This window comes from Leptosomus discolor, chromosome 1, assembly GCF_034619465.1.
Source record: "Leptosomus discolor isolate bLepDis1 chromosome 1, bLepDis1.hap2, whole genome shotgun sequence".
Taxonomy (NCBI): Eukaryota; Metazoa; Chordata; class Aves; order Leptosomiformes; family Leptosomidae; genus Leptosomus; species Leptosomus discolor.
In genome coordinates this window covers 202,239,275-202,255,931 of record NC_141391.1, presented here as the reverse complement: position 1 = coordinate 202,255,931, position 16,657 = coordinate 202,239,275, and the positions used below count along the sequence as shown (strand labels likewise).

The following is a 16,657-nucleotide window of genomic DNA, read 5'->3' as shown; positions in this document are numbered from 1 at the left end:
GCTAGTTCATGTGGTCATTTCAGTTTTTTCATTTCATTTCAAATATTTAGGTGCTCACATCAAATAACAAACAAGAACAACATCCCAGTGGATTTCTATAAGCATTTTAGGTGCCTCTGAGGCTTTCAGTCAGTGAAACAGAGGCGCCAGTAGCTCAGCTGTCCAAAAAGACCAAGAAGTAGAAGGAAAAGCTCTGCTTAATGGCTAAACAGGGGAAAAATAAGACAGAAGAGAGGTCAGCATCTAACCATAGGAAGCTTGTAGATGGAATTAGGCACCTTTTATAGATCACAGATATGGCTTAATGGCTTATATTTTCAAAATGGGAAAGTTCATTTGTTCACTGAATTTGTGTTCTTTGTTGTTATAATTGCAAGAGAAAATAGTGCTGAGTTAGATGGGGAGACACTTGTTTCCATATGCAGTTAAGATCAACTTCTCTTTTGTCAGAATTTCTTGATCAGCTTTTTCTCCTGAAATCTCCCACAACAAAGTATATTGAATCAATATTATAATTTTATTACAGCAAAATTAAAAATACAGAGAGGCTATTGACATGACAAGAAAACCAAAAGTTTTATATTTCAAAAAATTTAAGACAAGGTAATTGGTCTAAAACCACATCCTACTTTAAATATTTACAAAACATTATGTCAAAATGTAATAACGACCAAGGTTAAGGTGTTCAAAAGAGCTACTGTTTTTGACAGAAAATTAACTCTGAATAAATTGAGGTTTCTTTTAGGCAGAGCCTGAGACATGTCTTCAAGAACATTTTTGCCCCGAGTTCCGTGTACTCCCCTAAACTTGCAATGTTTTAGAAATCCAAATACCGAATAGATGTCTTTCTATTGCCAAGGTGGTTTTGCACATTTGGGGTAAATTCTATAAGTCTGGGCTGTGTGCAGTGTATGCCTATGCCCTGAGCAGGCAGGGTATCAGAGAGTCTGCTCCAGCCAGCGTACAACAGAAACCTGTCTCTGGACAGAGGCAGCTGCAAAGTCACTTCAACAGACACAGGAAATAAATTTTTAACAAATAATTTGTACATCCTTAGAGAAGAATACATTTATATGCAACAGCCAGTGTGTATTTGTCAAAAATGAATGATAGTAAACAAGCACAGCTGCCATCTTTGACAAAGGAGCAGGGCTGTTGGACGAAAAAGGGGGCAGAGGAGCTGGAGAAAGCAGGAGGTACAAGGTAGCTTGATTTTAGGAGGGGACACACTCCACGTGACATTTTTATAAGCTAAGAAGGGAATGAGGATCCCTTATGGATTTTCTCAGAGATAGGCTTACAAACGATTGAAAGCCTATTTAAAGTCTCAAGGATTTTATGTCAGATGAGTGGAGGTTCCTGAGATGGGGAGGATCTCTTTTCTTTGCCAGGTGCTATTCAATATTTTCATTAGCTGATGCATGGTGGAACAGAGATCTCTTCTCAAGCTGGCAGCTAATGCCAGGCGAATGGGACTATAAGTACTCTGGAGGACATGATCAGAATCCAAAATGATTTTAATGCATTGAATAAAACGAATTGAATTTCATAAGTTTTCATCCATTCAGGAAAGGCAGCTAAAAAGGACAATATGTATGAACATTACTTTGTGTTTGTCCTGCAAAATATTTCTAATGTAGATCTGTGAAAGGTGCAGGAAGCCAAATCCAACGATTTTCACAAATGCTATAGATCCTAGAGCACAGTGTTATTCCTCTGTGTTCCCTTTCCTGGTCCTGGCCCATATCCTTCTCTTCGGCTCCCTCGATGAAGTCTTAACCTGCTGGACAGAAATTAAGTTAGTTGTTTTCCCACTGCTGCTATTCTGAAAAGAAATAAGCTCCAGCATTTTGTGAGGGTTCTTGTCTGATCCAGTACGGTAGGTGCTACTGTAATTTCTGAATCTCTGTCCAGCTTTTAGCATTCCCTCATCCAGGAAAAATATCTGGAGGTGTTAAAGCATGTCTTGAGGAAGCAGATTTCTTGTTGCAATGAGTAATATCAAAATATTCTACAAGTTCTATAAAAATGTGAATTAACATTGCATATCTCATTTTCAACACTAGATTTACCTCTGATCAGCAGACTCATGGAATAGATACTGCCTTCCTTTGGGGACCTGCTTTTATGATTGCTCCTGTTCTTCAAGAGGCAAGTAATGTAATTAAAAAATGCCATCATACTGGAATAAAAGAAATGAACAGTGCTTAGGGCATTGGATGACATTCAGGGCGTGTTTGCTCATATCCACACATTTCTTTCCTCCACTGTCAAAGCTTGCAGAACGCATTTCTAGGCAGCACAGACAGTATAAAGCTGCCCAGTGCTTGAAGTGGAAGGATGAAAGTGAGGGCACAACATTTCCCTGCTGCCACAAGTGCCGAATGGATGTAAATGGGCTGGATGCTGCCCCTTGCATGCTCCTGTTATTGTGCTGACAGCTCTTTCCAAGGACACACATGGAGCAGTAATTGCCAAGCTAGGAAGAAACATGCAGATATTAAAGCAAACTGGTTTCTGTATCACCACTCACCCACAGTGTTTTGGAACTGCAGCATCTCAAGGGCTGTGATAGGAGTTTCCCAGCATCACAGGCAAACAGTTATTATGGAATTGTGGATGTTAGCTGCTAATATGACATTTTTTAAAAAGCAGCATTTTCCTATGGCTGTGCTGGGCATGGCGCTTGGGTCAGAACTCTCACTGCTTGGCTGGACTAAGGGTGGGTTTCTCTCCTTGCCCCACCACTGGCTGCTGACAGCACCAGAATGGTACGTCTGAGCAGAGCTAAATATTTGCATGTGATATATCCTAGAACTGTTTGTGATCAGTGTGCTGCCAGAATACCTGATACATTTTCTAGACATTGCTGATAATCAAACATACAAACAGCCCACAGTTAGTCACCTTTTACTTTACCAGCCCTTATGCCTCTGTGAATTTAAAACTAAATTCTTATTCCTGCATCTAAAACCATTCTGACTGCACTGAGGCGCTTCATTTGTCAGTCCTTCATCTTCAGACTTCCCCAGGTTTCTGATAGCTGATGACTAACATGGAGATTTCACAGGGTCTCAGACCAGTAAGATGACAAAAGATGTGAGAGAAACCTTCCCATGAAGAGAGGGTGACAAGCCAAGGGTGGCTTCCTGCAGAGAAGTGAATGAAAGGGAACATTATAAGGATATATAAAATGATAGGAGGTCTACATAAGGGGTTCCTAATGTTTTTTGGGGGAAGAGCAGCACAAAAGGAAGGACAGGTGCCCGTGGCCTGATGAGGAAAGCAGAGCTCTGGGGGCAACACATTGCTGGGTGGGAGAGAGGCGGCAGCCAGGGCTTGTGCCAGCTAGCAGGGCAGGGGGCACAGATGGGCTGTAAGCCCTTCACCGTGGCATTGCAGGCCAGCAGGGACCACATGAAACTGCAGCATGGCACCCACTTGTCTAGAGAAGATGGGTCAGGGACACCTTTCTCTTCACTCCTTGAGTCCTAGGGTGTGAGCAAGTGAGACATCCATCAAAATTAAAACTGGGAATTGCCTTATGCACTGGCTTGTTATTTAGGGAGTCATGAAGGCAAGGTTCCTCACAATTCAGATGGTGGTTACACACCTCTGCAGACCAGAATATCCAGGGCTGTCATAGTAATGCAGAGAGAACATGGAGAGTGGGGCATCTTGACTTTATAGGAGTTTTCCTTCAAATTTTCAAGGTGTTTTATAGATAAAGCCTACCTTTATTTGTTAAACAGCTAGTGAGATGTAAACAGGCAGAGCAAACTACCCCAGCCTTCCTTACTGCAGCACTAGGACACTTTGTCTGAGACACCTAGCACTGCCTGCTGTGGGAGACAGGGTGCAGGACAAGACAGATTTCCAGTTTAGCAATTCTTGTATTCTAATGTAAGATTTGCACACTTTAATAATTAATTGGTTATTTCTTACTCCTTCTATTGCTTTTCATATATATATATATAAAATCCCTAAAATGTCAAATGGTAACTTTGCCTTAACTCTTCTCCTCCACCTTTACTTTTCATACAACACCTGCTCCCTGGAGTAGACCTTGGGGGTAATCCATAATTCTGCAAAGGGGCAGACATCTACTTTGAGAATCAAAATTAATCTGATTGTGAGAATAAGAAAATCACAACAAAAAAGGAAGTATGTTTTGATTCCAACTTTTTCTGGAGTTATTAATTCAAAGTGCCTTTAGCATGATTTCATCCCCGCAGCAATATGATGTAACACATGCTGCAAAACAAAGTACAGCACTTGTGCAATTAGCGGCACATTCTTTATTGTTATTTACCTGCAACTTTAAATTGTTGCCAAGAAGACAAATATCTGTGTATCTGCCTTGCCAGACCTTACTCCCTGCCTGTTTCTGCAACAGGAACAGTGCGAGAGGCACTGAGCAGTGGTGTCCCCCCAGTCTGTCATCAGATGTGAAGTCCTGCCTTGCAAAGGCTGCTGTAGACTTCACTGGGATCGCTCAGATGTTAGAGGAGCACGCCTAGGCCAGTTACATTTGCAAGACATAAAGCTATGTACTAGACTGAAATAATCACGTAACATTGACTCATCCAATGAATGGCACCAAAACCTCCCAAATAGGGTAGGCTCATCTGTTTAGTGTTATAGATTAGCCAGCACTAGTCCACTGCCATGATAATAACTCAGCCATAATATCCAATATTTGATGTTATTAGAATATTCAGCATACATCTCTCCATGCGCAAATATAATAAAGCTAATGTAATATCAGAAATGCAAAAAGAAAAAAGACTTTAATCAGTTTATAACAATTACAGGGAGCAAGATCTGTGGATGTATACTTCCCTGAAGCATCATGGTTTGACTACTATACCGTACGTATTTTTAAGATTCAATTTCTTATATTTTTTACATAATTTAAAATGGTACAATTCCAGCAAAATAACTTTTAGCAATGTTCAGCAGTATTTTTACCTCAGCATCTGTGTTGAAGAAAACTAGAGCACAAAAAGTCTACCAGGCTAGCTGGGAGAGTAAATTACACAGCTTTCAGGAGCATTTTATTTTCTATTTTTGGTTTGTAAAGCTCTAAGACACAGAGAACTGGATTTTCAAGAGTAGCCTAGAAATTAATGAAACTGTCAACATTTCTTTTTTCCCTCCTTATTGCATGTTTTAATTCTTGTACTGAGGTGCTTCCCTCCATAGAAACAGAGACAGAAATCTGAGTCGTACTCCTGAGAACATACTGCAAACGATTTTGTGCATGTGGTTTTGCACATGCATCACTTCTGACAGAAGGCTTATTTAGAGAGCAAGGTGAGGTTCCCCTCCGAAAGATGCTTCCAAGAGACGCAGAAGAATCTGCTCTGTGGCAGGGACTACAAGTTTTGACCTTTCGAACACCATCCCCAGTACTGCATTTCCAAAAGTGCTCAGTTTCAACCTAACTACGCTCTGCTGCAATCTGCAGCATAAGCCCAGTGTTGGCTTCAGCAGGAGTAGTTAGGCTGATGCTAAGAGATTTTGAAAATGTAAGCCCAGGAGCATCAGGCTGTTGTTAACTACCATGAGCGACACTGGCAGAGGAGCAGGCAGGACTGAAATGCTCTCAGAGGAAATTCAGTCTTATTTTTAAAGAAGCTTGGTGATTTTCAACATTTGGCTGGTGTCGTGAGGGGGGTGTTCATACAACCCTTTCCCTTTTCTCTTTTGATAAGACTGTGGCACTGCAAGGTCAGGAATTTCATTCAGCTCTTCTTGTAGTGGTTCCTTCTGAGACCCCTTGCTGGCCTGGGCTCAGGAATGGAAGCCCCCGTGTCCCTTGCCGTGCCCACAGGTCATGCCCCCAACATTAGCAAAGCTCAGCTCCCAGCATTTGGTACCTACTTGCCATACACGTGGTGCTTATCCAAAACAAAAAGTTGGGTACTTACCATAACTTATAACTACCATTTACAGAGTGCAAGAGCAAAGCCTTCCTGTTATCTACTTTCTATGTAAGCCTTGCCTACACCTGGTTTTCAGGCATCAAACCAAAAAGGAATGATGCAGAGAACTTAATGTTGGTTGTCTACACATACACGAATTTCAGTCATTGAATGCTGTAATTACTTTTTGAAAGGGGAAGGCTTGTCCTTAAAAGAGAAGAAAATCTGCAGTTTACATTCCCAAATGATTATGAATCACTTACCTTAAACTGAAATGTGACTGGCTCCATATGCATAAAAAGAGAAGCAAAAGTTTCTTTTGCTTTTTGCTCAGTGTCTTGATGAGGGTTTTTTTTTTTCCATAGCATATGGAATAATGATACCATTTTTAAAGATGATTTGCTGTCTTTCATTCATGATGCTTCTATCTCATGCATATGCATAACTGCAGGGGCTAGATCCTCTTTCATATTAAAAAGGGAACTGGAATAATACCCCTGAAATCTGCTTTTTTATTTGGATTTTCACTGATATAATTGAGATGAAAATGTACCTCTTGGTCTCTTTTTCAGTGGTACATGGTCACAATGTATAGTGCCTGGGTTTGTATTTTTTTAAGTGCATTAATTTTTGTGGTAGGGTGATAAATTGCCAAGTACCTGGAACAAGAACTATGCAACAGTGGCTGCCCCATTGAGCACGATTCCTCTGTTCATTCGTGGAGGCTACATCCTGCCAGAACAAGCACCAGCCACAACCACTACTAAGAGGTAATGTCATCTATGTCCATCATCAAACAACCATGGTGCGCGTCAGGCCCACAGACAGCCAAAGAAGCAATCAAAAAAAAGTGCAGAAGAGAGGCTATCTGCAGCTCCCAGCTGCCATCCCAGGTGATAAGCACAGTATTTTTATCCTGTTATTCGCTCCATTGCGTTAGGAGAAGTCACCCCAGAGATGACCTACATCATCGTTTGCACAGCTGAAACCTACTCCTGGCTCTGTGGTTATGCTCAGAAAAGCTTTTGCACCTCTTACTGCCACGCTGACCTGCTGTCAGTCATTCAAAGTAAACATAGGCAAGGGGAAAATGCAAAACTTCTCCTTGGATGAATTTATCAAATGCCATGGGCAAGGCGGAACAGCTCAAATCTCTTTTGAGGAAAATGATTTCCCTGTGCCAATTGGGAATATACTGGTCTCAAGTCAGAACCATGCTTGGAAGCTAACGTGAATGGGGAAGGAAGGGAGCAGACTGCAGCAACCAATCCAAACCATAGTAAGGTAGCACTGGTGACCATTTGCCTCCCAGACTGTCCAGTTATCACAACATTAAGGCCACTAAAGAAGTGGAAACTGGTCCACATGAGCACTCAGAAGGTGGGAATTTTACACTTCGGTGGGCTAAGGCAAGGCAAAGTTTTTTCATCATTTCAGGAGCCCTTTTTGTGGGCATGTTTAGCATTCTTCTGTTGTGGCCCATTTTGTAGCCTTAAAATTTAAGTTAATTGTGTTCAGAATTTTTTGTTAAATAACTTGGAAAAGTCAGTGCCCACAAGTTTGTACTGACCCTTCTCAATATGTTTGTCAACAGCCGTCTGAACCCATTTGGGCTCATTATTGCCCTGGATGAACTGGGAGAAGCTTCTGGGTCTCTCTTCTGGGATGATGGTGATTCAATCGGTAAGCCTGGTCCCCAGCTGTGAAGCAGTGTCTGTATACAGGGCTTCACAGGCCTCCTTTTCAGCAGTATAATGGCACTGAGTCCTGCTAGAAATAGGTGGAAAGCTGACCCTAAGCTGAACATTACAGAGGTGAAAAGCAGATTGCTCTTGAAGCCAGCATTTTGATACGAGAAAGGTGTGACACTGGGAATAGCAGGTCTGCTAGACCATGCTGTGTTCCCCTGGGATTACCCTAAGACTACAGGAAGAGATCAAAGAGCCTACAAACCATCTTAATCTCACGTTAGCCACTCACTACAATTAATGTGAATTGCTTGTGGATTCTGCTCTCTGTTTTGATACCAATCCTCCTGTCCTTTTGACAGATACTATTGAAAAGGAGAACTACTTCTTGGCTAAATATACTTTCAGCAAAGTAAGTAGCAACATACAAGGTACCAACATACATACAGGTAGGTATGTTTTAGTGTAGCCATTGTAAGGTGCTGGTACCTAACTTTTCTCTGGAAAGCTTTTTTCTTACAGCTCCGCCTTTAAACCTGGAAAGCTACCTACTGCTTTCCTTTTCAGAATAAAATAATCCAACTGTGATGCTGCAGCTTTGTGTTTGCTTCATTGAGTATCATAGTGACACATCATTAATGTCCCTGCTGTGATGTGAATCTCAAAATCCACTTTTTTGGCTCAGATCTTTTTTTCTGGAGTCACAGCTTCTGGGGATGAGGGACCTTTCCCTTGTCTTCCTCCTGTGAACACTTTCAGTCTGGTATGTGCAAGAAGGCTACCTTCCTCTCTTCAGGATATCCCAGCAAATTTTAAACTTTTATCACTTGAAGTTTTCATTTCGTGGCCCAGAGAATTATGTAGTCTCACTTCTTTAGTTTGCATTTCCTTGTCTGACAGCACAGAGATTGCTCCCATGGTTGGTCTCCTGCAGAGTGATTCAGCACGCTACTGGCAACCCACCGTGCTGATCAGATGCTCCATGCAGCACAGTAATAGATTAGCTCAGGGTCAGTGCCCTAATGTCTTTCACATAGTACTCACTTCTGCACAGACATGTTCTAAGAAAGCTCGATACAAAAACTCAACAGTCTAGGCTACAACTAAGAAAAATACTGTGAAATAAATCTACTAGAAGCTCATTTAGTATATGATAGTAAGTTGTGAAAGTTATTGTAATAAACCTTAACCTACTTCAATTAGCTATATAGATCATATTTTGTCTACAATTCTGGCATCTGGTAAAAAATAGGATATTGTATGTAGACTGTGGCATGGTTTTGGTTGACAGCCATCTGAACATGAGCCAGCAGTGTGCCCAGGTGGCCAAGAAGGCCAACAGCATCCTGGCCTGTATCAGAAATAGTGTGGCCAGCAGGAGTAGGGAGGTGATCGTGCCCCTGTACTGGGCACTGGTGTGTGCAGTTTTGGGCCCTCACTACAAGAAGGACATTGAGGTGCTGGAGCGTGTCCAGAAAAGGGCAACAAAGCTGATGAAGGGTCTGGAGAACAGGTCTTCTGGGGAGCGTCTGAGGGAACTGGGGTTGTTTAGTCTGGAGAAGAGGAGGCTGAGGGGAGCCCTTATCGCTCTCTCCAGCTGCCTGAAAGAAGGTTGCAGCCAGGTGGGTGTCTTCTCTCAAGTAACAAACAATAGGAGGAGAGGAAATGGCCTCAAGTTGCACAAGGGAAGGTTTAGATTGGACATTGGGAAAAATTTCTTCGCTGAAAGGGTTGTCAAATGTTGGAACAGGCTACCCAGGGAAGTGGTGGAGTCACCACCCCTGGAGGTATCTAAAAGACGTGCAGGTGTGGTGCTTGGGGACATGGTTTAGTGGTGGGCTTGGCAGTGTTAGGTTTATGGCTGGACTCGATCTTAAAGGTCTTTCCAACCTAAACAATTCTATGATTCTATGATTTTTCATGCCATGTATTCCTAAAAGCCCCAAAGAAGTCTACAGAAAATATTCAAAAGAATAAAATTGTGTTAACCCCTATTGTGATTTTGCTCTTAGAATGTATGTCTTCCAGGAGCAAGAGCAAGCCAGGGTAAGACAATGTGTTTTATTATTTATGTTTGTGAGATATTTTCCTGGAACTAATACCACATGTCTAGACCTAAATTTAATTTTAAATTTATTTTCTGCTTGATTTACCAAGAAAAAAAAATTCTTCTTCTTCAAAAAAAGGGTATTTCCACAGCAAAATGAAGAAAAATAATTTTGGCTTTCTGTAGTCTGTGTATAGTAATTTATTGCAGGAAGGCTACAGAAAAACAATATCCAGTTTTATATTAAATTCTGATCTGTGCAAATTAGATTATTGATTCACTGCCACTTCCATTTCTCATTGCTCATATTTGACTTCTGCCTGTAAATCCATGACTGAAGCTCCTATCTGCATTCCAATAACCTCTAATGTCAATTTTTTATTATGTGTTTATAAAGAAAACAATCCATCTCCAATAGCAAATTGTAGAGGTCTAAGAAATATATGAAAGTCTTGGTATTTGTTGCACATTTCTGTATTCTTAAAAATTGTGGATGAATAATTTAATCACACCTAGTTTTAAGAGAACACACAAGGTTTGTTCCCTAAGAGATTAACTGATAAGGTCTGACATCACAGCATTTACTCTGAAGCCATCACAGTGTTGCACAGGTAACAGCTACAGGATTAGACCCTCTCATTTACCTATATTTTAATTTAAACAACCCAGAATTACAAAGAAGAATTCAAAGCTAGTGCAGGCACTTAAATAGCAGAAAATTATTCAAGCTGCCTGCTCTCTGGTATTGTCTCACTGTGGTTGGTATTTTAATTCGCTTGGCACCTTCATTTCGACATACATGATGGCTAATCAAGCCAAAGTGCCCCACATATTAAGCCTACCAGTCTAGAAAAAGACCTGAGCCAGATGTATAATCATAGAATCACAAAATGGTTTGAGTTGGAAGGGACCTTAAAGACCACCTAGTTCAACCCCCCCCTGCCATGGGCAGGGACACCTCCCACTAGACCAGGTTGCTCAAAGCCCCATCCAGCCTGGCCTTGAACATTGCCAGGGAGGGGGCAGCCACAGCTTCTCTGGGCAACCTGTTCCAGTATCTCCCCACCCTTGTAGTGAAGAACTTCCTGATATCTAATCTAAATCCATCGCCTTTCAGTTTGAAACCGTTACCCCTTGCCCTATCACTACACTCCCTGATCAACAGTCCCTCCCTACCTTTCCTGCAGGCCCCCTTTAAGTACTGAAAGGCCGCTATAAGGTCTCCCTGGAGCCTTTTTTTCTCCAGGCCGAACAGCCCCAACTCTCTCAGCCTGTCCTCACAGGGGAGGTGCTCCAGCCCCCCGATCATTTTTGTGGTCCTCCTCTGGACCTGCTCCAACAGCTCCATGTCTGTCTTGTGCTGGGGGCCCCAGAGCTGGACAGAGTACTACAGGCGCAGTCTCACAAGTGTGGAGCAGAGGGGCAGAATCCCCTCTCTCAATCTGCTGGCCACACTGCTTCTGATGCAGCCCAGGATGCCATTTGCTTTCTGGGCCGCAAGCGCACATTGCTGGCTCACATTCAGATTTTCACCCACCAGCACCCCCAAGTCCTTCTCTGCAGGGCTGCTCTTAATCTACTCATCGCCCAGCCTGTATTTGTGCTTGGGATTGACCCAATCCAGGTGCAGGACCTTGCACTTGGCCTTGTTGAACTTCGTGAGGTTTGCATGGGCCCACCTCTCCAGCCTTCAAAGTCCCGCTGGACGGCCTCCCCTCCAGTGGTGCGGTCGACATGCTGGAGGGAAGGGAGGCCATCCAGAGGGATCTGAAGATCCACTGCACTTCAGGGATGAGCAGGGAGAGCCATAAGGTCTGCCTTCATCCCCAGATGTGGCAGACAAGGCAGAAGTGCTTAGACTGTACCAACTAAGTCCAGACTACACTAAAGGTATGTGATGGGAAGGCTTGTCCAAGGAAACGGGAGCTTCGGAAAGGATACGGTAGCCACTAGGTAACTCAATAGCCTGAAAGCAAATTCCTCCTAAAACTGGTCCAATTTTCAGCAGGAAAATGGGAGTGGGGGGAGGGCTAGGGGGGAAGGTGAAGTTCATAGGACCAGAGCAAGACAGTAAGAAAGAAAAACCATGACTCTGCTGCTCAGAAGTGCAAGAGGAAGTGCTGTTTTCTGGCCTCGTATCCAGGACTTCTTTTTGCTTTGCATTTATGGGGCTTTGAGTGATAAGTTCCCTCCCTCTATTGAGAACTCAGGACATTCCTGGGCAATTGCTTTAACTACTAGATGCTTGGGGAGCAGAGTAGAGGGTCACTCATTCCCCTGGACCATCTCCTTCCTATCTACCCAAGACCTTTAGTTCTAGACCTTTGTCAGAGGCACAGTGGTATCTACTGCAGAGTTCTGGGTCAGGGCCTCAGAGCTTGAATGCAACCTTATTTATTAATACAGTTGTAATCACTGAGTTCAGCATCACACTGAGCTTACCAAGTCTGTGTGGCCACCTTGAGCCAGCTCTCCTGCTTAGCCACACCTGAGATGGCAATAAATCACTGTAGGGAGATGGTCTCTCTATACTGGACTTCCAACCATGCTGGAGCTCTGCCAATGGGGAGAAGACACCATATATAAATACCCTGACAAATTCTCCAGAGGCTTTTAGAGGCCTCTCCCCATTTGCTCCATAATAGCCAACATTCCCTATTTAGGCAGTTTAAATTAATGTGCTGTGGCTTATTTTTAGTGCGGATGCTTGAAATAAGCAGTCTAAGCAGAGCCCTAAGTTACAAATACTTTGATCTAGCTTCTGCTCCCCTCCTACTACGCACCATTGAAATAACATAAGCTAATTTATGCAAAAGGTTCCATCATGGGTTTCTCCTTGGTGTATTTTTAAAAAGTCATGATTGCATAGCAATTCATCATTTCCTGAGCAGTGTAATTCATCTTTATTTCCTTAACAGCTTTGATCACATAACAAATGCAATGATCCTTCTTCATTGCTTGTATGGGAAATTACTGTCACTGGTGATCTAAGTGAATTTGTTTAATGACTTCGTATGTCCTCTTGGTACATTCCTAAATATGGGATATATAGTAAATAAGAATTACAACAAACAAAGCTCTGTGGACATACGGTGTTCCTTCAGTGTCCTTAAAGCTGGGACCTATATAACAGAGATTTCTAGTGGGAGCTGTGGAGATGTGGAACATAAAATAGGGGCAGAATATCTAGCAGCTGATGTTTGTGGAAGATGTTAATGGTTTAAAGCAGTTAGTTGTGAATGTTAATTAAATCTGCCTTAAGGTCACTAATAGAATCTCCCTATCTGGATTTTGGCTTTGCATGTGCCATTGTACCCTGTCAACGGGTACAAGAACCAAATTTGCATTGACTACAAGTAGGAAAAACATGTCCAAGAAGATTCCAAATGAATGTTGTAAATGCTATTTTGTTTCTTACTTTATTAGTTTAGAATCATACACGAAACCTTTCCTACGTGAAAATTAACATGACTGTTATTTTTCCTTTACGATCTCAGACTTTACTGTCTACACTGGAAGCATCCTACATATTCATTGACAAAGATGAGACCACAACAGTAAAAGTATGCAGTAAGTCACCTTTAAAGAGTTGACGGGATCCTAAAATTTCCTCTGCGGCTTTTTCCAGGGAAACCTGAAGACAGAAATACTTAAAAATGGCTACCGAGGGGCTGACACTCTGAAGTACAACAAAATTACAATTCTTGGCCTGAAACTGAGACCACATGCTGTTGCTCTGAATGGAAGAGCCGTCCGTGGAGATGCTTTCTCCTATGAGCTGAATGGGGTAAGAGCTGCACTGAGTAGTTAAGAAAAACCTCAGGGAAAATGGGACAGTCAATGAACAGTTTATCATCCACACCCCTTTACATTTTCAAGTATAACCAGACACAAATTCTTGATGTAACAGTCTGAGTTTTGGGGGGGGGAAGAAAAAAAGGAATAGCAAGAGCTGTTTTAGGAAACGTTAATCTTTGCTATTACACATACACTCTCTTTTACTTAACATCTGCCACTTGTACAAGTTTTTAAACTAATGAAATAATGAAAAGAAGATACAGCTCCACAAACAGGGACAAACGTTAGCAGCTTTATGGGCATTATTAGCATTCTGATAAAATGAGAAAACTTGTCAAAGTCATTTATCCGCTGCTGAAAAGAGGTGGTGGAGATCTTTTCTCACAATTACTTAGAGTCCAAAAATTATTACAGTGTAGCTAGGTCTAATGAGTGTCTCCCGATCTTTAAAGGAGGGAAAGGCAAATCTCTGATGTACCTTTGTGTTGCTAAGGAAACTTGCACTACAGTGAGACAACAGTTACAGTTGCAGCATCTTAAAGTGCTCAACCTTAGTGTCCCAGATCAAAATGCATTACTTGCTTGTGCAGTGCTCTTCTAGCACTGACAAAGAGATGCCCCAGAGGGGACGGACTGAACACCCCTAATAAACATCTGCAACAGCCTCTATGGTCCCAATTTCCTTTTCCACAGGAGAACAGACAAAAGGAGCAACACTGAGTAAAATTCCTTTGCTCTGGTCACTTGTCCCATATCTGTAACCAGCCACCAAGCTGAAGTGGGTTATGCACACTTTGTATGAGATGTGGTACTCATAGCTCGGCACTGGGCTGCCTCTAGGGAGCTCCCAGTACTTACACTATAAGATGCCACTAACTCATCATTCAATAAACGGTAACTGAGGCAACAAGCAATGGATGTCACATCTTATGGTACTCTACCCACTTGTCTTAACGAGTTAAGTTCATTTATAACCAAAGTGTGATCGCCATTATACACACCTGGTTCTAATATTTATTTTATTGAAGGAATCTGTAAAGGAAGAAAATTGCTGAGAATAAATTTCTGCCTTAGAGAACTGTAAAAAACTCAATTTCAGAGACAATGTCATAAATAAGTGTAATCAGTCTTGCCTCAAGGGAAGAAATTGTTTAACAGCCAAACTGCCTCTAAGCAAGCTGAAAGCAACATAAATGTGGCAAGGTAAAGAAAATGCTCCATTGAGATGTGCTTGAAGGCACGAACCACAGAAATCCAGAAGATAACTGCATTCTAACAGCATCACATAAAAAGATGATTAAGAAAGACTAAAAAGCTTGTCACAAAAGTATCATTTAAAATTTGATTTAAGCACAAAAGATGATCTCAATGACTTAAGAATTACTTCAAATAATGGAGAAAAAAACCATCAAGCTGCTGTAGTAGGGAAGGCCCAAAACTGCACAAAAATTACATTCTTTAAACCAGCTAAATATACTCCTCTTACAATTCTAAGAGATTCAGTCAAAGCTCTCCCACCATCTCTGTACAAATGTTGTAGTGCCATTACCTATACTCTCTGCTAAAAAAAAAAAAAAAAAAAAAAAAAAAAAAGGCAGTAGCAGCTTGGGTTTAGATCTTGAAAACTTACAATCCGTGTAATTAAAAAAAATACCAAAATCTAAAGGGCAAATTTGTCACTTTCTCACAGGCTTAATGAGATTACACACTGTATAATAGTTTAACAAGGACAAAGACTGTACTGTTTGAAGGGATGTAGTAGAAAGTAACTTCTACCATATTGCTTTAGCTTTACAAGAAAGCAAATTTGCCTAAAAGCAGTGCTTAAGTGCATAATTGAGCCATAGTTATTTGTATATAAATAGAAACAGTTTGCTTAGTAATAAGCCACTTCTTTCTGTCTGATTCATACAGCTCTACCCTGATCTGACATTTGTAACATCACAGAATCTTCCTCTTATTAGGAGTCTCTTTTCTTTTGTCGTACCCTAAGAGCCACAGGAACTGTATTGTAACTGCAGCAGGGATGTTGAAAGAGCACTTCTGTTGACCAGGCTTGTGCTGACAATAAAATTGCCTGGGCATAAGGAAGATTCTCCTTGTTCTTCCATTTGCATCCTCTGCTGGGAAGTGCAGAGAGGCTCCCACTGTCCGTGCAGCAGTGCAGTCTGGAGCGGGCTTTCTGGCAGCCTGGCGCTTTCGTGTTAGCGTTTGGATGGGGTTACAGGTTTTTTTTGTCTGGATCTGGCCCTGTATTTGAATAAAAGGCCAATTATTCAAGAAGTGGGATTCCTACTTACCAAGTAGTAGTAGAGAACTGTTTCTGATGAAAGATTAAAATATTATATACTTTGAAGAAGTGATATAAGCATAGACTGTTAGAGTGATGTTAACATGGATTTGCGGGTGGGCAAACAAATAGCTAAGAGATGTGAAGGGATTCCATGCATTTTAAGAGATTATTAATTCTGGAACCTAAAGATAAAACTGGTGAAGTACTGAAAATGGAAATTATGCGGGTAGCATAAAATACATCAAATTTAACATTGAACAGAGTGAGCAGGACAGGTATTGTATATATAATTTTATATTTAATTCATGTTATTAATTAATTTTAAACTGTTCCTGAATTTCTAAAAGGCATGTTGAATTTGATACAGCAGTTGAAAGATACATACTGCCACCAAGTCAGTCTTGCCTACCAGATGAGGTTAAGGGAACCATGAAGGTCTAAGCTCAAGCTTCCCTTCTTATTCTCCATTTTGAGCTGATCTATTTTTACGTTAACATAAAGTTGTTCATTATTTTTGTGTCTATTTTTTTCACAGAAACTCATTTTATGGATTTCTGCCCCACTTACTCAGGAACTCAACGTTATGATCTACTAGAATGGTCAGAAAACACTGATATAATTTAGCATTCTCAGCCTTCAGATATTGTTCTTTGATTTTTACGTAAAAAGCCATTTAGCCATTAAAACATTGCTTATGCACCTGATGACTGATCTTTTCCTGTGTAGTATTTGTCACTCAGTATTCTTCAAATAAAATTTTCAATAGTAGTTAATGAGTATTATCATAAACTGATGTGTGTTCAAAATAGCATAGAAAAAATCATCCTGGATGTTCTCTCTCACGGCAGATAGAGATAATATTTGGAAATGTTCTCAATAGGACCATATTCTAGGCAGCATACAC

The 16,657-nt window shown here is 41.3% G+C and overlaps 1 protein-coding gene across 1 annotated transcript in view; it reads left to right on the top strand.

Annotated features, from left to right (window-relative positions):
- LOC104347134 (sucrase-isomaltase, intestinal) overlaps positions 1-16,348 on the top strand; it is a 64,168-nt gene extending 47,820 nt beyond the window's left edge. The window contains exons 17-23 of the mRNA XM_086473910.1: positions 2,067-2,155; positions 4,819-4,871; positions 6,567-6,697; positions 7,522-7,610; positions 7,978-8,027; positions 13,291-13,449; positions 16,289-16,348. Coding sequence (XP_086330036.1) covers positions 2,067-2,155; positions 4,819-4,871; positions 6,567-6,697; positions 7,522-7,610; positions 7,978-8,027; positions 13,291-13,449; positions 16,289-16,348 — 631 coding nt within the window. The remainder of the gene's footprint in view (positions 1-2,066; positions 2,156-4,818; positions 4,872-6,566; positions 6,698-7,521; positions 7,611-7,977; positions 8,028-13,290; positions 13,450-16,288) is intronic.
- Positions 16,349-16,657: the final 309 nt, after the last annotated feature.